The following is a 23,617-nucleotide window of genomic DNA, read 5'->3' as shown; positions in this document are numbered from 1 at the left end:
AAACATTTATAAAGGAAGAGAAGGAAAGTAGGATCCATGTATTTCTGACAAGCCTTTTGGCAATCATGTGGCTGTGTCATATTCAGCTCTGGATTTGATAGGCTACAGTTGCATGTGTGTTTGTGTTTTAACAAGACTTTTCCTGCTAAGGAGGTTCTGGAGACAAATAATTAATGGGGACAAGATTATAAATGGAGGATTAGTGAACTGATGAAATTCCTACTCTTTTGAAGAGTGAAAGGATGCTAGCTTGTTTAAGCAGATATGAGTCTGTGAGATCAAGTATATATTATGCTGTTTTGCATGAGAGTGAATGTTTGTTCTTTTCCTTTTGTAAATTAAAGCTCTCTAATAAAATGAAAGAATTAGAAGAAAAAACAGCAGAGCACAAACATCATCTTCATGTAAAAGAAGAGCTTGCTCAGGCTCATCAGAAGCTAAATGAAATGGAACAATTAAAAGAGCAAGAAAAGATTATGGAAGCAAGACTGGAGACCAAGGATTCAGAGATCCAGGCAGTTCTTCAGCAGCTTAGTGGATGCCAGGAAAAAATAAAAACTCTCACTCAGGAAAGAGATCACCTGAAACAAAAAGAGGAATCTCTCCAAGCTGAGGCAGACCAGCTCAAAGAAGACATAAAGGACACTATTTCAGTGGTAGGGATTCTGGCTTTATTGAAGTGGACCGTACATATTAAGGAGAAAGAATATAAAAGAACTATGTAGGTTACTCTGAAAGTAATGTCTCCTATTTATTTCCATGGAAACCTCAACAGATACAAAAAGCACAGTAACACTATTTGATAGAGCAGATTCTCAGCTACAAAACTCTGTTTTTCAACATAATTACCACTATTCGCTATGTATTTTTGCCAGCAATGAACTAGAGGCTTCATGTCACACTTGTAAAAATCTGCACTAGTGGAGGTGACCACTGTCACCACTGCTGAAATACACCACCCACCACCTAACTGTGCTAACATCCACTGTTAAGTCTCCAGAAATGTTAAGCAAGGGTCAGTGAAGTTTTCTGACAGGTCCAGCTTCTGGACCCAGGTAAGTGTACGTGGAATAATTGCTACAGGTGACTTGAGAATTAAAGTATAGCATTGCTCACTGGAAATTAAGGTACAGATTTTTTACAGGGATATGAGAGCAGAGTGCAGTTTGTATGCCATTAAATAGTACAGAATGTTGAGCATAGTGGAGACTTGTGGCCAGGTTCTGTGACCAGTAGTAGTCCCCTAGGCAACCTTAGGTGTCAGCAACATCAAGAGAACCTGACATACTGCTCTAAGAAGAACAGTGCTGGGATGGGGACTTGGTGGCACCAAGGCACTGATAATCTGTTTACCTGCTACTCCTGGGCCAAATGTCTGTTACTTTTTGACAAAATGCTCATTATGAGCTCATCGCAGAACAAATGGAAATGGTTTCAAACTAAAAGAGAGAAGATCTAGATTGGATATAAGGAAGAAGTTTTTGCAATAAGAGTGGTGAGGCACTGCACAGGTTGTCCAGGGAGATTGTGGCTGCCCCATCCCTGAGGACATTCAAGGTTGGGCTAGGCTGGGCCAGGCTGTGAGCCTGATCTGACACTGACTGAGATGTGGCTATCCCTCTTCATTGTGGGGGGGTTGGGCTAGGTGACCTTTAGAGGGTCCTTTCCAACTTAAATGATTCTATGATTCTATGAATGTCAATGGGTGCATTTTTTTTCTGCATGGAGGAATTCAATGACACACCTTTGCTTCGTGCGCACTTCCATATCGGACACCAATTTATCAAACTGCCCCTCTCTTGCCATCTGTCACACTGCAACAAAATGTGATGGCTTATTGATGGGAAGGTCTGACCTCTACAGCTGCTACATCAACATCCACCTCTGACGCGGGCCAACATTAAAAAATAGGAGGCGTTACTTTCAGAGCAACCCTTGTGTACTAAAATATATGAGGAATGAGGGGAGTGGATTTTCTTTGGTGTTTTGTTTTTGTTTGGGTGGGGGTTTTTTTGTGGGTTTGCTTTTTTTTTTTTTTTTTTTTTTTTTTTTTTTTTTTTTTTGAGGTGTACTTACTATTGTGGCAAAAGAAATAGCATTTCTGTCTTGTGGGTTTTCTTTACTCTAAAGAACATCTTAGCACACGAAGAACTGAGAAATGCACAGAGTTCTCTCCAGAAATCCCAGGAAACTGTTAAGAAGCTGGAGAAAAGTATTTCTGAAAAAGAGACTCAGATTCTGAGCGTTGAGGAGACACTAGGGAATAGTATTAATGAACTTAAAATACAGGTAAGATGTTATGTAATCATTCAAAACTAAAATGCTTCTAGTGTTTTTTCCAAGACTGTGAAAGCAAGTCTTGTTAGTTCGATTATAGTCTCTTCTGCTTGCCTTTAAATCTCCAGACCTTTGGTAGAAAATGGTCAAAAAAGTAGCATTCAGAGCATGAATCTCTACAGAGATCAAACAACTGTTAATGTACTATAAAATGTTTCCTAACTAATGTATCCTATAGCTACCAACTTGACTGGTGAAATTAGATGGTAAACAGAGATTAGGGTTACCCGAGAGTAGTAACACAGCTTATGGTTTGTGAACTTCAGTCCCAGTGAGAAGTCTAGGGCAAGCCTGTAAATGAAACCGAGTTCATAACATGTAGCAGGGAGCCGATACAATGTTTTCAATCTTGTGTGCAAATGACCAGGAAGGGTGCGAGGTGTTAGTTTTGCAGTAGCTACAGTAACAGTTTCCTTGGCAGGCCAGCCTGTAATAGATAAGATGTAATAGATGATACAATAACTAGACTTACTCTGCCAGACCCAATAAATTAATCAATGTTAACTTAGTATTTGCGTCATTTTTGTAAAAGAGCAGATGCATAGAAATAGATGCAGAGGTGTTTCTTACTTGGCTTTTTCCTCTGAGATATTTTGTAAATAAAATGTAGCCAGTGTTAGAGAAAAAACTGCTAGAAAGTTAGCATTTAAAACAGATGACAGAAAGGCCAAAGACTGTTTTGGATTTTTTCCCAGATTGGTTAGAGTTAAAAATACCATAGCAGAATAAATGAAAATTTTTGCATTTTAATTTCCATTTTGAATTGATGGAAATGCTATCTTTGCATGCTTTGTAGTTATCCCAAATGACAGAAGAACTTAAAAACATCACGTCAGAGAGAGACCGGCTTGCTGCAGAAAATAAAAGCCATAGAGAATGTGGTCAGCTTCAGGCACTAAAGGAACAAATATTTTCCCTTACACAAGAGAAGAATTCCTTACAGGATAAGCTGGACAATTTACATTTAAAAAAAGAAGAGTATGAAGAAGGAACTCTGGTAAGTTTTACTCTAAGTTTGTAATACAAAGCATGCATATTTAAACTTTACTTTGAGTGATAATAGCTTGCTATATAAACCAGAGAAAGATCATGCTATTTGACTGCAGGCCATCAAGCAGCACAAGTCACACTGTTTACCTGGAAGGTAATTCAACCAGTACTATTAGTTGTATCTGGGCAACTAAAAGCAGGCTATGACAAACTTTTCTTGTAAATAGAATTTTATCTTGATACAAGATGGTGGTGTTATGGGTTCATCTGCAAAGAGATGTGGAATTGTAATTAAGTATTTGAACCTAAGAATTGCTTATCTGGAAAGGATGGTTCTGTTGTTGTTGTTTTTTTCAAAGCATAGAAATCTTTTTGGTTTTGTTTTCTAGGCAATGTGTGTTGAGGGCCTTTACTTCCAACATTTTCCTTTATTGGGCATGCTGATAGCACGAGTGTGTTTATACATAGATGCACTTATATTTTATAAATTTATATTTTTTAAGTGTGTCATGGTTTTATGATTTTTTGGTTATTGGTATTCCACATCATAACATCATGTAGTGTATGTACCTGGTTCTCAGAAGAGAAGGACTACTACATTCCCCAGGGGACTTTGCTCCTCTGTTACCAGTTCCAGTTAGAGGGAAAAGATAAAAACTTGCGTATCATGAGACCTTCTCTCTTTCCTCCTGTCTCTTATCCTGGCAGCATCTCGCTCCCCAGCTATCTTACTGTCAGTATTAGAGTAAGGCCTACTTTAATTTTGGACACTCTCTCTCATTGTATTGGATTTATCAGCTTAAATTGTAATTATATTGTATTATAGTGTGTTATTTTGCATTCCGATATCTTATTTAGTAAATTAGTTTGTTTCTCCTCAGATTGTTGCCGTTGTTTTGTTTTTAGGCCCATCTCCCTACCTTTTTTCCCTTTTCCCGTTCCGTGGGTCCCCCACCCCATTTGTCACAGAACTGAGCCAAACGCCCATAAACTGCTGACAAAGTGTAAAGTAATATTTATGGGGAGGTGGGCAGACTTTGGAGAGATAATGTCTTGACATCATAGAATCATAGAATGGCTTGGGTTGGAAGGAACCCTAAGGATCATCAAGTTCCAATCCCCCTGCCATAGGCATGGCCACCAACCTCCAGATCTGGTACCAGACCAGGTTTCCCAGGGCCTCATCCACCCTGATCTTATCTACTGTTGAGACTGGACATATGGACAAGATCTCTGTAGCATATTGGTTTTTCCTCAGGCTTAAACTATAGCCTTGAAGTTCTGCTTCTGGCAGCATGTTTCAGAAGACACCCTTTCAAATTTTACTTACATATGTATTTTTTTCAAGAAATTTGAAATATTGAATTCAGTCAAATCCTATTACTTTCTATATAGCTTGTCAAAGGCCTGATACAATTCTCTTGTCACTGCTTCCCTAAATGTGTTGACTTTTGTTCCTGTGTAAAATAGGTACCAGTGATTCAAGAAAAATCTGTTGAGCAGGAATTACTTCATCTAAGAGAGGAGCTGAGCCAGACACAAAAGAAACTGCATGAAATGGAGGAAAGGAAGGCAAGTGAATTTAACAGAGAATCTGAAAAAGTGGAACAAAAAGATCTTATTCCAAAATTGCATGACTGTCAAGAGATGAGCACTATGACAGAAGGAGATGATGATTTTAAAATGGAACTGGAGAATCTCCAAAATGAGAGAGACCATCTGAGAAACACTGTAGAGGAAGTAATTCGCATGGTAAGAAAAACTTTTCTATTCCTTTAAGGCAAAAGCTTTAGTAAACTTCTGTCATAATTTTTGGATGTGCTGCTCAAGCTTTAATTTATTTTAACTATTTTGTGTCCAAAGAATTCAGAAGCGCAAGAAGAACTGAGATGTGCTCATAACTCTATCAGACAACATCAAGAGACCATTGTGGAACTAAAAGAAAGTATTTCAGAGAAAGAAAGTCAACTCTTGAAAGCACAAGAGGCATTGAATGAAACAACTGAACTGAAACAGAAGGTCAGATATAGTTTTGTGAAGCAAATAAGTTCTATCTTCTACAGACTTCCCTTTGAAAGAGTTCAGTAAATGTACTAACAAAACTTTAAGCTTTTTCCCCTTTTTTAACTACTTCACAAAAGAAGGCCATAAAAATAGAGGCACTGGAAAGACAACCAAATTGCAATTTGATATGTAAGCTACAGCCTTTATAACAAAATGTGCATTGGTGCTGAAGGATCAAATATTAAACATCAGTGTTGCTATTTGACCTCAATTTATTTTCCAAGTCTTAAACTTCTGAATATTATTATAGTTAGCATGCTATCTTTCAGCTGTGTAAATCTGAAGACACCTAAGTAACTAAAGGGCAATTTAGCTCACTCTTTCACTTGCTGTGCTTATTATAATTTTAGTTTTCTACTTATTTTTATTTATGAAGCTATTGTTGCTCTAAGAAAAAAAAATACTCTTGATTCTATCAAGGATTATCTGCTGTAGGTACAGATTTGCTGTGGAGTTGTTTTTCTGGAATTATCGTGAACTGTAGGTTTTTACACACTTTCTAATGAGATAGAAGCACTGAAATATGATTAACATATAAGCAAAATTGTTACAAACTTTGTTTGCAACATTAGTAAATGGATGGAGACTTCTATAAAATTATTTGTAACAACTCACATGTGTAGGTGCTGCTTGTGAAATGTGATCCATTGACACTTTTCCTACATCAATCTGATTACTGGAGCAAGAAAGCAACTTAAATTAAAAAGTTACTGTTCTTTTTCCAAGCAAGTTATTTCTACGCGCACTAGAAATTATCAGCAATATTAATAAGATATTTATTCTTTCAGCTCACTGAAGTAACTGAAAACCTGACTCACATCTCTTCTGAGTACGACAAACTACTGGCAGAAAAAGAACAAATTGAAAGAACAATGAATGAGGGCGTTTCTCAGCAGCTTGAGAAAATTGCTTTACTTAATGTGGAGAAAGATGAGCTACAGCAAATTGTAGAGGTCTCTAAAACAGAAAAAGACCAGTTGAAGGCAGATTGTCAGGAAAGCAAGGAGAGAGTATGTATCAAATCTCTTAAGTAACCATTTTAAAGGCACATTACATCACTCAATTACTTCAGTTCTGAAGCTTTCAACTGTTCAATATCTGTCCCTCTCTTCATTTGTTCTCAGCAGCAGTAAACAAAAAACTGAGTCTACTAATCCAATCTGGGTTTTGGAATTTCTCTCTTAATTTTCCTTCACTGCTGTTGTGGTCACTATGCCACTCTGGGTTTAGCCACAGCTGTCCACCTGCTGGACTAATGCTCCACAAGTTCCTGTTACAAATCCCACCTACAGTGGCCTTGCATTTGGCACTGAACAGTAAAAGTAATCCAAGCTTACTAAAATCAAAGGGTTTAGGGTTTTCTACCATTTCAATCGAGAATGAGCTGACAAGGAGAAATCTAAACCCAGAAATGAAATTGATTTGCTATTGCATTTCTCCATCCTGATGCCTTATTTTCAAAGCAGGGTAGTTCTAATTCTATATTCCTAGCATTTGCCTAGAAAACGTGTTTATTTTGATGTGTTATTTCTGAAAAACTTGGCCTGAGATGCAGTTAACAAAAATTAAGCTAGTAAGATCTGAAATTAAATGGAAGTGTGGTAAATAATTATTTCCAAAAAGAACTTGCAGTTTCAAATATTTCTCCCCTAGAAATCCAATTGCCTTGGCTTATCGTTCTTAACTCTAGATGAGCAGCATTTAAGAAAGTCATACTGAGTATTCAGCTAAATAACACTTTGTTCTGCAGTTGTTACAAGTCCTGACAGAAATGGAAAGTCTGCAGGAAGAACTAAAGCATCAGAAAGAGCAAGCCGATATTCAGAAAAATATGCTGGCAGAAGGAGAAGAGAAACTACAAAACACTGAAGAAAAACTAACTGAGGAAATAAACAAACTGAAAGAAAAGGCAAGTACAATAATAAATAAACAACTCTTAAAGCTAATTTAGAGGATGTCTCCTCAAGGGCTGATTGGAGTAAAAGGCACTTACCTACAATAACTTATGCTGTTTTACTGTTTTGATGGATGATATCATGGTAATAGTTATTGGCAAAAATTCCTGTTGCTAAATTGTATTTGATTTTGTACTTATTTTTTGTATCTTTGTAGATAGACAAGTTGAATGAGGATTTAAATTTGGTAACTAAGGAAAGGCAACAGATGCTGGGAGATCTAAAAGAAAAGACAGAGTATGAAAACAGTAAACTTCAACAGCTGGAGAAACAATGTGATTTGTTGGCACAGGAGAGAGATCAGTTCCAGGAAATGCTGGAATGTGTTCAAGCAGAGAAGAACAAACTGGAGGTTAACCTACAGGAGAGTATTAATAAGGTACTTTGATTAAAGTACAATAATTATAAATTTTGGAGAGCAGATTGGCTGTTTCTTGAAACTGTTTTGGAAAAATTCCTTATGGGTATTATATATACAAATCGAAGAATATTGGTGAGCTTTAATTTCTGTCTTGTGGAATTGTATTTTAGGATATATGCAGGCTCTTTCAAAAATCTTATCTGAGGCTACTTCATTTTGAAAGGAATGAGCAAATGCTTACGTTTAATTACCTAAACGTTCAAGTGGTATTTCTTGAATTTTATAGTATATTTTGTAGTCAAGTTCTGAAGTTAACACTGAAAGTGACAAATTCTCTAGAGATTTTTATTTTGCTTCTGGATAAGGAATATCTTCTCAGCAGTGAAGATGACAGTTTTGATTCAGTGTTGAGCAGCGGTCGTAATTCAGATTCAGTAATCTGTAGATGATTCAAATCTACAGTGCTACTGATACTTTTGAATTCAGGTATTTTCTGAGTATTAGTTGTATTGCTGTGAAACTTAAACTTCCTTTGAAATTTAGAGATTGATTGCACGGAATGCTACTCCTATAATAATTAATCAAAAATAATTTAAAATTACTTCAGTAGTCCAACTGATAAAGTTGTTTCATGTGAAGTCATTATTTCTAGACAGTTCTTGAAGTAATATGAATGAGGTTCACATCTCTGCTTTGTGTTCCTCCTCTCTGAAACAAGAATTGCGGAAAGTTAAGCTCAAGCATGTTTGGTAGCATATTTTGTGCAGTTCTTTACACTAAATGCTAAGGACTTATCATATCATTATTATATATTATATCAATAATTGGCAGACTTTATTTACAAGAAATTTTTCAAATACAAAATACTAAATTTCCTATGCTCAGACTAAAGAAATTTGTGATTTTTTTTTTCCTAAGTATTTGACTCCTATGAAATAGAATAGTCTGGTATGTTAGAAGTAGATTCATATAATATCTCAGAACTTTTTGAATATTTATTGGTCTATTTTTAACTCAGATTCTTGAAACTGAAAAGGAGTTGAAATGTCAACAAGAACTCCTCAGTGATGAGAAAATGAAAGCTGAAGAACGGGAAGAACATCTGTTAAAGGTTCAGAGGAGGTCAGAGATCTTAGAGGACAGCCTAACAAATAAGGTGGGGAGTTTGTGGTTTTTAGCTAGCTACTCCACAATGCTGTTTTCTGATGTTCTAATCACTGAGCTAAATTCTTGCTCAAGACAAATCCTATTTAATTTTAAAATGTCAACACATCATTTCATGTTCTATAACAAGCACCAACATGACATGAACAAAGGATTCTGCAATGGTTTAAGTGAAATTTTGAAGTAGCACCATGAGTATGAGTATTGAGTATGAGTAGCTCATCTCAGCTAAGCTGGCTGCTCCACTATAGTGTACATATTGAATAAATCCACATCCAGTTTTAATACAATGGTAGTTGTTTATGTATTCACTCAGACTTTCAAAAACCGCTGTGTAGACACCATGATCACAAGTGGGTTTGGAATCTTTGGTGCTCTGCACAGTTTCAAACTGTATCTGGTATTCAGCAAGTATTGCTGCTTAGCTCTTCCCATCTCAGTCTTTTTGCTGTTTTCACTTTGCTTTTCATCTGTCAAACTCTTATTTTGTCTGTAGATCTAACAACCTAACCAAGGATTGCTTTAGATAAACAATTAGGTTAGTATCCAAATCGTTAGAGCAGATAGATGGACAATTAAATTGTGTTTATCTTTTGTTCATTTTTCATTTCTATTGTTTTGTAATGTGGATTTATGTTGACTGCGTTTTGTTTTCATGTTGCTTTAGTGCAAACCAAAGTTGGTTAAAGTAGAGTTCTCTGGGTGTAATCCTATTCTGCCTAATTTCTTTTTCTTAGAGATTAGAACACTGAAATAGTTTTTAAATTTTGGAGTTACTAGAAATTGTGTTGTCTGTATTTGACACAACTCATTTTAGTCTTTCATGGTGAAGTCTACAGACTAGGACCAGCTCATTTTTTGTTTCTTTTATCCGATTTTACAGATTCAACAGTTAACTGAGACGCTAAATAGCATATCAAGTGAAAAAGACGTGTTACTGGCTGAAAGAACTAGCCATTCTTTCCAACTTCAAGAACAAATCTCATCAATTAATCAAGAAAAAGATGAGCTACGAAAAATTCTCCAGGACATCAGTTCTGAGCGGGACCAGCTCAAGATGGAATTGCAAAAAAGTTCTGAGATGGTTGGTGTTGCAAGATGCATACCTAAGTTACCAATAACTGATCTTCTTGAATGGTACTTAATTATGCATGCATTTATTTTAGTGTATTGAAACAAGTGCGAAACTGGAGTGTGCTCTAAACAAACTGAAGCATAGAGACCTGAATGATATGTCTGTTCAAGTGAACTTCCTGGATAATGCAGAGCAGATGGATGATGACAGCTTGGCGGCAAAAACCTTGAAAATTAAGGTAAGCTACCATACTTTTTAAAGGATACGTGTCAAATGTTAATACCATTTATTCAGGAGCCTAAACCTTACTTCTGTGTATGATTTATAAAGAATTGGTGAGTCCTGTTTCTTTAAATTAAAAATTGAAAATGGAGATAGTACTGGCCTGTAAATTTAGGCTGACTTATATTTGCCTTAAGGTGTAATCTAGCTTCTGTACGTGATACACGAGCTGCAGTTTACTAATAGTCCCTTGAAACATCTTTGCATTTCATGGCCTGCTCACTGCTTTAAACATATGGTGAAAGCTTTCCTATGAAAGAAAGCAAACACGTTTGTTTCACAAAGGAAGACGGAAGGCAGAGTGCTAGGAGCAATTTCATGACCTTTCTTTCCACAAAAGGATCAAATGGATCTCCTGGTGGTCAAGAAGATGGACATGAGCCAGCAGTGTGTGCTTGCAGCCTGGAAGGCCAACTATGTTCGGGGCTGCATCAAAAGAGGAGTGGCCAGTAGGGAGAGGGAGGTGATTGTCCCCCTCTACTCAACTCTTGTGAGGCCCCATCTGGAGTACTGTGTCCAGGCCTCGAGCCCCCAGCACAAGAAGGACGTGGAGCTCTTGGAGCAGGTCCAGAGGAGGACCACTAAGATGATCAGAGGGTTGGAGCACCTCTCCTATGAAGAAATGTTGAGGGAACTGGGCTTGTTTAGCTTGGAGAAGAGAAGGCTCTGGGGAGACCTCATTGTGGCCTTCCAATACTTGAAGGGAGTGTATAAACAGGAGGGTGTACAACTGTTTACATGGGTGGATAGTGATAAGACAAGGGGCAATGGTTTTAAACTGAGACAGGGAAGATTCAGGTTAGATATTAAGAGGAAGTTTTTCACACAGAGGGTGGTGACATGCTGGAACAGGTTGCCCAATGAGGCTGTGGATGCTCCATCCCTGGAGGCATTCAAGACCAGGCTGGACGTGGCTCTGGGCAGCCTGGTCTAGTGGTTGGCGACCCTGCACACAGCAGGGGGGTTGAAACTAGATGATCATTATGGTCCTTTTCAACCCATGCCATTCTATAGTTCCATGATCAACTCAGCCCCATTCTGAGAGCAGTCTGGGTGGCAAACTCATGAACATACAACAAATTTTACCTCAGGCCCAGCTCACTGTTTCAATCTTAAATCTGTGACAATGGGACAGACTTCAGTTCTTGCTTTACTTTTCTTCCTTTGTAAAACCTTATGCGTGCTGTGGGGGTTAACCTGGAATCCGACATTCAACCTGTTTATAAGTAATGGCTATTTCTTTATTGTGACTTAATTTGCTTAATTTTTATTTAGGAGCTTCTTGAGATATTCCCAGATATAGGGAAGAGGTATGAATGTCTCTCTACAATGTCTCTTAATCTAAAAACTGAACTGAATAGTCAGAAAGCACTGATAGCTGTGATACTGACTCAGCTTTCATCGGAACAGAGTATACAAGTCAAAAAACTACAAATGGAAAATGAGAAAATAAACACTCATCTCCAGAGTTTATTGAATAAACTGAAGGTACGAACTAAAATGCTGAATACATGGATGGTTCATATTGCTTTGTTTCATTTTTTTCAATAGTCTCACTACTAACAGCTAGGATTCTATATGATCTAGCTTCGATATTTCATAAATGCTTGTCTTAGAGAAAATAGACACCTTCAATATCTGAAGAACTGGAACTGTTTAGATAAATTAACCTCTATTTGTTTACTGTAATGCAACTGCTTTCCACAGCAATTTTTAATCAGTGTTAATCCATTTTCACTGGTGGGAAGTGTTCTGTGCTTTGTAAATTGAATTACAGTCATCTGAGTACATATTTCCTTGGAGAGGAAGGATATGCAAGATGTCTTGGAGATTTATGTTTATTTTGTAAAATTACCAAAAAGTTTAACAACATCTGTGGTCATTCAGACTTTCCCCAATCCATATTTCTGTAGAGAAACAGATTCCAATTTTTAGGAAAAATTAAAAGGATTTAGGAAAGAATTACTGTCATAATGAACAGAAGTATAGTAAATCATATACTTTTGGTTTTTTTTTCTATTTACTTATTTACCATGAAAGGAGGGGGAGAAGGAAGGCAGGGAGGCAAAATGATGATAGGATGAAAGTTCTGGTAATAAAAGTATCAGTCATCTTTATAAATAGCATTACCTAAAATGTTTAACAAGAAAAGTATAACTAGTTCTTAAAGAACTTGATCTCCTATTTTCACATGAGCTATCTAATGTTCATGTTGTTGTTTTTTTATTAATAGGTGCTTTTCAAATTTTATGGTAGAGATGTTTAGGATTTAATTAGTGATATCAGATAGAGTAAAGGTTTAAATCAGCACAGTAATATTATTCTGTACTTTTTACAACTCTTGGAGAAAATAAGTATAAATAAAGGTATAGCAACAGAAGTTCTGTTTTACTTTTTGAAGTTTAGATGCGTAGGAGGCTGCCTAGATGAATATACTTCAGATATGCTCTTATTTTGTGGGTTTTGTTTTTTTTTCAAATAAAAGCATAGAAATACAGACCCAACTGGAAGTCTTATACATCATTGCTATATGGCTTATGTGAGTTTAATTTTCTTACTCACAGTTCAGTTGACTTGGATGTCTATGGACTCAGAGTAAATGGGCAGAATTAAAAAAAAAAAAAAAAAAGTATGGAATTTTAGCTGGATGCAAGGTACCATATCAAAGCATGCTCACTGATAGATCTTCCGCTTCTACAACAGTTTTTGTTCAGTCGTGTTTCTTCAAAGAAGAAGGAATATCATGCTACTGTTAACAAGTATGTAATGGAATTCTTTGAGGAAAAGAAAAAACAAAATCAGCTACAAGTTCAAATTCAGTGTTTGAAGAAATTTCATTTGAATCAGAATGAATCTTCTCAAGATAAATTTGAATCTTCTCAGGAGTTAAATGTCGAAGTGTGGCAGAATTTGCACTTGAATACACAGGTACGATTTAAAATTTCCAAAGACTTGGGCATTTCAAGACATGATGTAATGTGGTTGTACTAATCTAATGGGCATTGTTCTTAGCTATTTTAACTTCACTTTAGGAGGGGAAAACATTTCTTTTTTAATGCTAACCAGTTGTATCAAATGAATTTGGTTTGATAAAGTGGCTAAAAATTAAGTTAGAAAATTGTGAGACTATTATTTACTAATTTGCCCTGTAGAATACGTGTGTATATATATATACCTAACAAAACAATATTTTAACTTGATCCCTTCTCTATGAAGATCATCCTCAAAGATATATCAGAAATGGAGAGTGAACTTCTCAGCATAGAGGCAGAGTTGCAGCAGGAAGCAAGCGCTAGAAAAGAAACAACAAAATTCTGGGAAACTTGTTCAGGACCCCACTGTGATGCAGAAGAACTTAAAGAAGAGTTAAAAAAGGATAATGAGAGGCTTTTACAAGTCATTAACTTCTGGACTCCAAAAGTAAAGGTAAATAAAAACTTAATTCATAAAAAATGTATTTCATGTGAGCACTCTGTAAATACCTCTGTAATCTAGTTGAAAACAAAAACAAAACTATTTTGAAGTTCATAAATTACTATTAGCATTTATTGGTTTTTGTATCTAACTGCAAAATGTAGGAATAATTAGAAGATTTCTTTTTAAGACTTTTTTTTTCCTTGTGCATTTAAGTTGGAAACTTGTGTTTAAAAAGATTTCATGGGAGATAATTTTATGTATATGGTGTGGGTTTTTTGGTTTGTCTTTTGTCATGGGTTAAGGTCGTCTTGTCTCTGGGCAGAGGGCCTCCCTCCTTCCCACCCTGCAGGAATACAGGAGTACAAAAAGAGGGGAGTACAGCTAGACAGAGATAGTAGAGAAGCTAATTTACTAGAAATGGTAAAGGAATGCGAGATAAAACAATATAAAAAGAATGAAGGGTAACAAATCAAATGAATGGGAGAGAGAGTTGTCTTTCTAACCGTGCTGCGGAAGGCGTTATGGAAGGAAGTAGAGCCATGGTTACGTCACCTACTTTCCTCTCAGAAACCACATGGTAATGACTGGGGCTGCTGGGAATTGCAGTTCTGCAGTTCCCACCCAGCACCAGGAACTGCAGCTTCCTGGCAGCTGTCCCAGCTCTGACAGTTTGTCACGATGTTATGACATGGAATACCTGTAGAAAACCATGACAGTTTGCTTTTTAACAGACTGAATCTTGGAAACAAGGTTTATAATTGTGTTTAAATGCTCCTTGCAGAACTTGGCAGCCTGATATATTTGCATTCTCAAGGTTTTATATCCACAGGGTTTCCTGTTCTTTTCAAACCACCTTTAACGTGGCTAAAGTATTTTCTATGAAACTTGATTGTAAATGATATTCTTGTACCTTTTCTACCTTCAGAAAGTCATACTACTCCAGAGTTGGTTTAGCTGTCCTTTCCCTTTGCTCCTTTCTTACCCGTTCCACACGTTGGGGGGAAAAAAAGTTTATGTTCTGCTGTACAAAATGCTTCATAAACTGGATTTAATGAGATTTCATCTTTGGATAAACACATCAAACAACTCTTAGAAAACAGGGTATGGCAAGGAATCTTCTACCTTCTGCTTAGTTCTTAAGAAGAGTCTTCCTAACTTCCAGCAAATATTTGTTTCTAGGATACTGATACTAATTTCTTCTACTAGTATTGATCTGGAGTACAAAGACCTCATCACCCTCCTTCTGCATGTGTTGTGACTCAGTTCCGCCCTGCTAAGTTCCACTTACTGAAAAAAGCATTAAACTTCTTTTGTAGGATTAATTGTCAGCCTTGAGTTCTCCAGGATTTCCCAGTGCTGATAGGCTGTTAGGAAGAAGTCCTTGATAGACATATTCTGTGGATCAAAGTTGTTGCTTAAAACAAAACAAAACAAAAAAACCTGGTATACTTATCACCTGATAGGTATGAAGATCATCTTTATCTGGCATGTTAAACATATTGGTTTCTACAATAGTCCAATGTGCATGTTTTCTCTCAAGTGCTTGTCTTTATTTTAGTCAGTGAATGGATTCTAGCAAAAAAGTATCCAAGTAATTATGTTCTTCTCTGTACTGACATTATGGTTTGGGTAGGGAACACAACTCATGATAAGAGATCTTCAAAAATCATCAAGTGCAACCTCCCTGCCCTGGGCAGAGACGTCTTTAACTAGATCAAGCTGCTCAAAGCTCCATCCCACCTGAGTTTGAACACTTCAGTTGGTGAGGCAACATTCTGAAGTGTCTCACCATGCTCAGTGTAAATGAATTTATTCCCTCTATCCAATATAAATCTACCCTCTTTAATGTAAAGCTATTAGCCTTGGAGTCTTGCTAGATCTTTTTTGTAAGACCCCTTTAAGTATTGAATGGCCGTGATAAGGTCTCCCTGGAGCATTCCCTTCTTGAGGCTAAACAACTCCAGCTCCTTCAAATTCATGGATGCGCTCCAGCCCTCTGATCACTTCTGAGTGCCAGTAATTCCATTTCTGGTAGCAAGTGCCTTCAAATGGGACACTGAATCAAGAATGCACAATTAACACAGGCAAACTTCCTATTTCTTTACTTATTTCTAGTTTGTTCAAAAATTTTATCCGTATTACATTATTTTTCAGATGCTCTTTCAACTTTCTTCAGAGTTGGATGACAGAACTTTGAAATATTGTAAGAATGCTGATGTTGAATGGAAACAGAGAAAAGAGAAATCTGAAGAGTTGCTTCAGGATCTGAAGACCCTTAAAGAACAAATGGCCCCTGATGGCTCTGCTCATCTTCTGTTAGAAGAAGAAAACTACAAACTTCATACCGAACTAAAGTCTGCAAAACAAGATAGAAAGGTGCGAAAACTTAATACTGATTTTCTAGGTGGGAGTACTATAAACTGAAAAGTTTGGCGACTGTAAATCTCTGCCACACTGCCCCAGAATACACATTGTTTTTGTATATTTATTTTTATTCCCAAAGTGAAAGAAAGTTTGAACTCTTGCCTGTAATGTGACTTATTTTAACTGTTTTCTGTATGCAAATAAATGTGTTTACAAACTTATACAAAATGCGCCCAAATTTTTCTGAAGTGTAGATTCTAATAATGTGGTACTCTCAAAGCTTTGTTAAATATATAGTATTCCCTACAACTGGAAGCTGGAGAAGAATTCTGTCTTTATTCCTAGGAGCTGAACTCTCTTTCCCTCTGTCAAGTATACTTAACGTTACAGATACTCACACTCAAAGCACTTTTTTTAGACTTGAGTGTTCCAGAATGCAGTCAGATGACTCACAACAGGTGAACAGTGCTATAGAATGTATAGGGACTCTTGCTTATTTGTTGTTCTGGTGTTCTTTTTTTTTTTTCTCAACGTGTGTGGGGGGTGTCTTTCTGTTAACAGTGTAACAGCATGTGATCATACTTATAAGTCGTGATGTAACTACTCATAACCATTTGATTTATCTCAATAGGCTCTGGAAGTAAAAATCCAAAAGTTGGAAAATTCAGTGAATGAAGCAGGAAAAAATCTCAGAGAGAAAGACGAGAGGATAAACAAGTTACAGGCACAGATCAGGATAACAACAACTGCAGATGAGCTTACCCAGCTGCAAGCTAAACTGAATGAGACAGAAAAGTGCCTCAGAACTTCCCTAACAGAGAATCAGAGTCTTCAGGTATAAGCCAAATTCTTTTCTGATTTTTCTCTAACATTAAGAGAGAGAGTGCTTTAGAGTCAATTCGTTCTGCATGGTATTCTTAATATTAAAACACCCTACATGCCTGTTTAGCATGCAGTTTCAATTGCTACCAGTGCAACTTTTGAAGACAAGTTAGAACACGTTATAGAATCAGAAGCTAAATTTAGCACCCATGTATTTCTGAAATGTTCTTAAACTTCAAATTTTTAGACGAAACCATGAGGTTTTTTTCTCATGCAATATATTTACATGCTAGTTCAAAATTCCCATATTACATCTGCAAGCAAGTCAGCAAAGCTTGCTAAAAGTGTGAGTGTGTGCATTATACCAAAGTTAGGACAGCAGCTAGTGCTATGGTGCTAGTTGATAATGTGGACGTTCTTACTCTAGAATAACTCTGCTTCCAACTTTGTCCTGCAAAATGTGACACACGAGAGTAAACAAAGCAGTTCCCAAATTCATTGCTCCACAGAATCCTTCACTCACAGTAGATGTTCTATTTTCAGGCAAAATTAGATAAAGGTGCTGAGTTATACAAAGAAGAAATCGATCAACTCAAAACACAATTAGTAAAATGTGATATGGAAAGAATGAAACAATCGAACTCTTTTGATAAGAAGTAAGTTCAAGTTTACCTTTTCATAGTTCTTGACTACCTATTCCCAACCTGACCTGACAAATAAGAAGTAAATATTCAGCTTTACATGTCCTAGGTTTTTATTCTATCTACATTCCAGAGAAAGTAGAAGTCATATGCATCTCAGGCTGATTACCAAACTCCTTCCCTACACACCCACCAAAATCACACCGTCATTGGCTTGGATTGGAAGAAGACTTAAAGATCATCTAGTTCCAATCCCCCCTGCGGTGTGCAGGGTTGCCACTCAGCAGACCAGGCTGCCCAGGGCTTCATCCAAACTGGCTTTGAATGCATCCAGGGATGGGGCATCAACAACTTCTTTGGGCAACATGTTTCAGTGCTTCACTACTCTACTACTACTAGTAAAGAATTTAGTAAAGAATTTTTACTACTAGTAAAGAATTTCTTCCTAAATTCTAACCTATATTTCCCCTCTTTTAGTTGAAAGCCCTTCTCCCTTGTCCTATCACAATCAGACTGTGTAAAAAGTCACTCCCTCTCCTGCTTATAAGCTCCCTTTAAGTACTGGAAGGCTGAAATGAGGTCCAGAGCCTTCTCTTCTCCAGGCTGAGTAAGACCAGCTCTCTCAACCTTTCTTTGTGTCTCAAACAATCTATGTTCAGCCATAAATCAAATAACTATTCTGACAAAGAAATGTGAGGGAGAAACAGCAACTGGGAGCACTCTATAGCTCTCTGGACAGAGAATAGATTTAGTTCATACTTCTGCTTTTCTGCATTTTACCTAAAACCCTAAGACCTAGCAGACAACCAGATGTAGAGTTAGTCATTTTTATTATTGTTTTTTACTTTTTTTGCATTTCTGTTTGTTAGCTCAATTGAAAATCAAATAGTTCTCCTGCAACTTAGATTTCTAAGCTTAAAACTTTTTTTTCCCTCTCTGCCTCCCCACCAACACAGACTGGCTAATTATAAAGCTCTTGCAGAACACCAAGAAGAACAGCTAAGAAAGCTGAAAGAAGAACTTAGAAGAGCACAACAAGAGCAAGATGTTACTGGTAAATTCAAGACTTACATAAGGGACTGTTTCATATTAAACATTCAGTTTTAAGTTTACGTAGTTTAAATTCCAGATTGGGGTGCAGGCCTTTTACCTCAAAAGGATACGAGAAGGGTTAGGTGCTTTGGAAGATGTGGAAGGTTAAAATACAGTAACTGCACATGCAATGTATTAGAAGGACAGCAGGTCTTGTATTGTTTTTTGTTTATTTCTCCAGTCATACTAGCAATCATAATGGGATAAGCTGCTGCAGTTGTGGTGCCTAATGTTTCTAGTTCTAGTTCTAATCATAGAGTTATAGAATTGTATGAATTGAAAGGGAACTTTAGAGGTCATCTGGTACAACTCCCCTGCAGTGGGCAGGGGCATTGACAGCTAGATCAGATTGCTCAGAGCCCTGTCTAGCCTGAACTTAAAAATGTCTCCAGGGATGGGGCATCCACCATATCTCTGTGAAACCTGTTCCAGTGCTTCACTTCCCTTATCATAAAAAATCTTTTTCCTTACATTCAATCTAAATTTCCCTTCCTTTAGTTTGAAACTATTTCCCCTTGTCCTATCATAGCACCTTCTTTCTTACAGCCCCCCTTTATATGCAGAAGGGTCCCTATTAGGTCACCTCAGAGCCTTCTCTTCTCTAGGCTGAACAGTACCAGCTCTCTCAGCCTGTCCTTGTAGGACAGGTGTTCCATCCCTTCCATTATTTTTGTGGCCCGACACTGGATGCGCTTCAAAACATCCATGCCTGTCCTGTACTGAGGATTCCACATCGCTACATCGTGACACAACTCAAATTATATAACTACTTTAACACTAAATGGCCCAATGAAGCATTGCTTATGCTTCTCAATATTTCCCTGGCAATGTGATTACTGATGGTGGGTTTTAAAAACAGCTGTTGTAATGACACTTGTATCCTACTGAGGTTTTACATATAAGACTACGGGAAGGAATCTTGTATAGGCATAGCTAAAATATATATTTGTGTCATTTTCAAGCACTGTCAAAATAATACACACATTTGTAAATTTTTTTTCTAGTAATGTCTGAAAAAGAAGCTCCTCAGCAATCCCAGATGCCCCTTACTTGTGGTGGTGGCAGTGGTATTGTGCAGAGCACACAAATACTTGTTTTAAAATCTGAACAAGTTAAACTGCAGAAAGAAAACTTGCACCTGAAGAAGCAAAATGATATTCTACTAAGGTAAGCATAAAATTGATAAGCATCACATCACGTAATTATTACAATTTCTTTCTAGGAAACCTATAGAACTGAATAACTGCTCATCTTAAGATACAAAAAAATGTAGCAAGTTTAAACTTATACACACATACAGACACGTCACTAGCTTTTATTACATCTTTATGGCTTTTCAGCTTTAAATTACTTTCTAAGTAATTACTTCTAATTACTTTTAGAATTTGTTCTAAATATTTTTTATCAGTAACTGGAAGATGAACTTTGTTGAAAATGTATATGATAAAATTGTTGGAAGGGATCTTAGCTTAAAAAGGAAAAAAAACACAGAACATTGTACCTCCAGAAGTGATACATACGTTTGGATATGGTAAGAGGCTTACATTGTCCTGTCTGTGATATGTCGCCTGAAGATGTAGGAACTGTGTTGTCAGGATTGTTTCTCTTTATGCTTCAGAGAACTACTGAAGGTTTTTCTTAATTGAATGCTGGGGATTTCTTTTTCCTATTCAGTAATGAGCTTCAACTGAAAGAGGAACTTAGAAAATGGAAAGAAAGAGCACTAAAACTGAAAGAACGATTCTCAAGAGAGACTACTCAAGAAACAGTACCACGGTCTCCAAGGAAAACAGTGTCGTGTTCCCTTAGAGAGCCAGTTTCACCCTCCAAGGAGTCTGTATCTCAGGAGACTGTGACTCAGTACTTATCAAAGCCTCTGCCACTGACGTGTCCAACAAACTTCTTTGATAATTCCAACTTAGGTACACTAATAGGTACGTAACATGGTGATGTCCTATTCAGGTTATTTATGAGAGACAAAACATAAGGGGTGGTCTTTGTGTGAAAGTAGATGTCCTGTACTTTGTCTGATCAGACTTGAAACTCATATAGAAGCAGTTTTCTTGAATGCCTACTCAGCAGATTGTTAAAAGGCTGGCTAACTGGTGCCAAGATTATCCATGCTCTACAGAACCTAAACACTTAAGATGTGTACTTCCTGAAGATTAGGCAAACTTATTATTTCTTTTGCTTCAGTGAAAGTGCTGATGAGCAATCACTTCATAAAGTGAAGAGGCAGAGTATCATGTCAAATGATGCTCTTGAATCTTTTGCTTTACTTTACACCAGTTAAGCATATACTCCTGTCAAAACATAATCTCACAGACTGCGCTATCATCTATTCAGAGTTAACCGCTGGTTGACTTCTTTCTAAATTTCTTTCCTGAGTTGATCGATTTTGGTCTTGGATTTTGAATCTGCCAGTCTGGCAGCCTCTAGCTGCTGCAATAGCTGTTTTGATATTTTCTGTACTTCAACCCTACTTAGTATTTCTTATCACTGGACTGGTGACTTCTGGGAAGTCTAGTGATCTTAGCATATTAGTGCTACTGCCTTCATCAGTCTGCTTCTAAAAGCTTTCATGAGACACCAACAGACATGCTGAGGACCTTAACAACAATTAGACTGGCAGACTTCCAGAAAGAATTACTCATTGCCATTTCTTGTGAAGTCCATCTTAGTAATAGTACAGCCTTCTTCACAGTACCGTGCTTCTCAGAGGCAAGCTTTGCTAGCTGACGTTTAAAACTAGTCAAGAAGAAATTGCTGTATTCCTACTGCTTGTCTAATTGGGAAAATGTCACTCTAATGTTCTTGTTTTCTGTATAGATACACGACCTGCAGGAATAGAGCCCACGGAAGACCAACTTAAGAAGTGGTTTGGGACTTCAGAGAAAGATAAAGCTTCTGATTGTACTACCCAATAAAGGTGTTCTCTTGTAAGCTGCCTTTACAGTGGCTACAGTCAGAATCTAGCTATATGGAAAATAGTTGCTTCAGATTAAAAGCCATCTATTGTGAGAAGAGCTCTGGTGGCATGCAAATCCCTTGTGTTGGAACTACCACTTCCCAGAAGTGGAAAAGCTTTAATACAAGAACAAAAATGGAAAAGTAGACATGTTACCTGCAACCTACTGACAACGTTCGCCTGTGGTTATTTTTGTTTTGGGTAGCAAAGAAAGTAAAGTGAATGTACTGAAGAAAAATGGACACAAGAATGGATCACAAAACTGATCTACTGTGAAACTTCTTGATCTTAAACTTTTCTAGCATTCCTGTAACAGCCCTTTTCTGGGTGCTTTGTATCTACTCATCAGTTAATTTTGTTTCTCAACAGATGGTTTTTATACCATCAGTTTCTATTATTTTTTTTCTGAAGACTGTGGGAACTACATTTTCACTGCATCTTTAACCTCACTATTTGGATATTGCAACTAATTTTATTAGTTTTCTGTTCGTAGGGTTTCTCTTAAACAGTTGAAAATATTTCTGCAATTCAGTCAATTATGGTGCCAAAAGTAACTTGTTTTTCTCATCATCTTTGAATATACTTTATTTCCTGCTTGAAGCTGGGTTCTGGATTCTTGTCAAACAGTAAGCAATGGATCTAACTGACACTATCCTGTTGCTCTTATGAGTTGAAAATAAACCGGACAACGAGACTTGTAATATGGACTATATTTTACTATCCTACTTATCTGAATTCTGAAACTTATTTTCATGCTCTGTATGAAAAGATTTGTTTTTACTTAATAAAAATTTGTATCTAACACTTCACTTTTGTGGAGACATGATGCTATCATCTGAGGATGCTGATTGTAATGTTCAGTGTCTAAAGACAGTCTTTTCTAGTAATCAGAGCACTTCCATCATTATGTTTCTTGTCTGTCGCAATAGCTTTCTGCAATAATCACTTTCTGCAGCGGATTACTATTGCACAAATCTATCACTAGTGTTTTGTTTAATTCTTTCTCAGAAAGAATTGGAAATGTTGGAACAGATCCTTTCCCTCCTCCCAGCTGGGAGAGATTTGGCACTCAAAATTGGAGATTAACTCCACTAAAGATGAAATCATGAAATGACCGTGTCATACCTAACAAAGACATTTGCACCAAAACCTTGTCTTTACTTTATAGGAATAAAGCTCCAAATGTTGCTAGATGTCTCCTTAAGTACTTCATTTTGAGATAGCCAAACTGATAAGCAAATGGTTTCATTGTTGGATGTGCAGCATTTACTACAGTTGGAAGAGTAACAAAAAACTTAGTTACCTGACAGAGGTGCTGCTGAAATCTTTCTTGAGGACCCAACTATCTTTTTACCTTGAATACCTGAACACTGCCAATTACTGCGACTATTAAGAAGTTGCAAATATTTGAATTTTTAAAACTTTGACTTGGAATGCATATTTGCAAGCTTTAGAACCTTTGTGTTTTCAGCTAACGATTTTCAAATACAATTACCAAAATCAGCACTGCATAGTCTAATTTCTTACCATAGTCATAAATATGCAGGAGTATCTTATTTCCCTGACTTTGATGAATGCAAGATGTTTCAGTTTTGGTGTGTTTTTGGGATTATTTTGTTTTTACAACTTCAAGTTATTTATTAAAAAAAATATATTTCCTCAGATTATCGCAATTTTTTTCCGTTCCTCTTATTCTACTTCATTTAAAAAGGAATAAAATTTCAAATGACTTTCAGAAGGGAAGCAAGGCATATCTGGGACTGCTTTCTTTTGCTTTTTGTTTTTGTTTTCCTGTTTTTTGGAGTTTTTTTTTTCTTTTTTTGGTGGGGAGAGGTTGTTTTTTTTTTTTTTACAGTTTCAAGATATTTTATTAATTGCTTGCTGGAATACTAAAATAATTTGGAGATTTTTCTTGTGGTTGAGCTGATTAACAGGAATGTACTGCACCAGGTCTGCGTCTCAATTCAGTAGACAGAAGGGTAGGGGAGGAGGAAAAATGCTTCAAAAAAACTTAGTCATTAAATATTTTTTTTTACTAGTGAGATGAGTTACAAAGCCTTAGAAAATCTATTATAGTTCCCTAGA

General features: G+C 36.8%; 1 protein-coding gene across 2 annotated transcripts in view; it reads left to right on the top strand.

Annotated features, from left to right (window-relative positions):
* CENPE (centromere protein E) overlaps nucleotides 1-22,341 on the top strand; it is a 40,566-nt gene extending 18,225 nt beyond the window's left edge. For both annotated transcript variants that reach the window (XM_021396830.1, XM_021396829.1), the window contains 21 exons: nucleotides 345-656; nucleotides 2,131-2,289; nucleotides 3,134-3,334; nucleotides 4,798-5,079; nucleotides 5,191-5,346; nucleotides 6,180-6,401; nucleotides 7,142-7,300; nucleotides 7,504-7,725; nucleotides 8,726-8,863; nucleotides 9,755-9,955; nucleotides 10,038-10,184; nucleotides 11,504-11,716; nucleotides 12,932-13,156; nucleotides 13,445-13,654; nucleotides 15,800-16,021; nucleotides 16,641-16,844; nucleotides 17,375-17,487; nucleotides 18,429-18,526; nucleotides 19,569-19,731; nucleotides 20,239-20,498; nucleotides 21,394-22,341. In XM_021396830.1, the coding sequence (XP_021252505.1) occupies nucleotides 345-656; nucleotides 2,131-2,289; nucleotides 3,134-3,334; nucleotides 4,798-5,079; nucleotides 5,191-5,346; nucleotides 6,180-6,401; nucleotides 7,142-7,300; nucleotides 7,504-7,725; nucleotides 8,726-8,863; nucleotides 9,755-9,955; nucleotides 10,038-10,184; nucleotides 11,504-11,716; nucleotides 12,932-13,156; nucleotides 13,445-13,654; nucleotides 15,800-16,021; nucleotides 16,641-16,844; nucleotides 17,375-17,487; nucleotides 18,429-18,526; nucleotides 19,569-19,731; nucleotides 20,239-20,498; nucleotides 21,394-21,491 (4,005 nt within the window). In that variant the 3' untranslated portion in view covers nucleotides 21,492-22,341. The remainder of the gene's footprint in view (nucleotides 1-344; nucleotides 657-2,130; nucleotides 2,290-3,133; nucleotides 3,335-4,797; nucleotides 5,080-5,190; nucleotides 5,347-6,179; nucleotides 6,402-7,141; nucleotides 7,301-7,503; nucleotides 7,726-8,725; nucleotides 8,864-9,754; nucleotides 9,956-10,037; nucleotides 10,185-11,503; nucleotides 11,717-12,931; nucleotides 13,157-13,444; nucleotides 13,655-15,799; nucleotides 16,022-16,640; nucleotides 16,845-17,374; nucleotides 17,488-18,428; nucleotides 18,527-19,568; nucleotides 19,732-20,238; nucleotides 20,499-21,393) is intronic.

The sequence above is a fragment of the Numida meleagris genome, chromosome 4, assembly GCF_002078875.1.
Source record: "Numida meleagris isolate 19003 breed g44 Domestic line chromosome 4, NumMel1.0, whole genome shotgun sequence".
NCBI lineage: Eukaryota > Metazoa > Chordata > Aves > Galliformes > Numididae > Numida > Numida meleagris.
The sequence above is the reverse complement of the archived record's forward strand: the minus strand, read 5'-3'. Positions and strand labels throughout refer to the sequence as shown.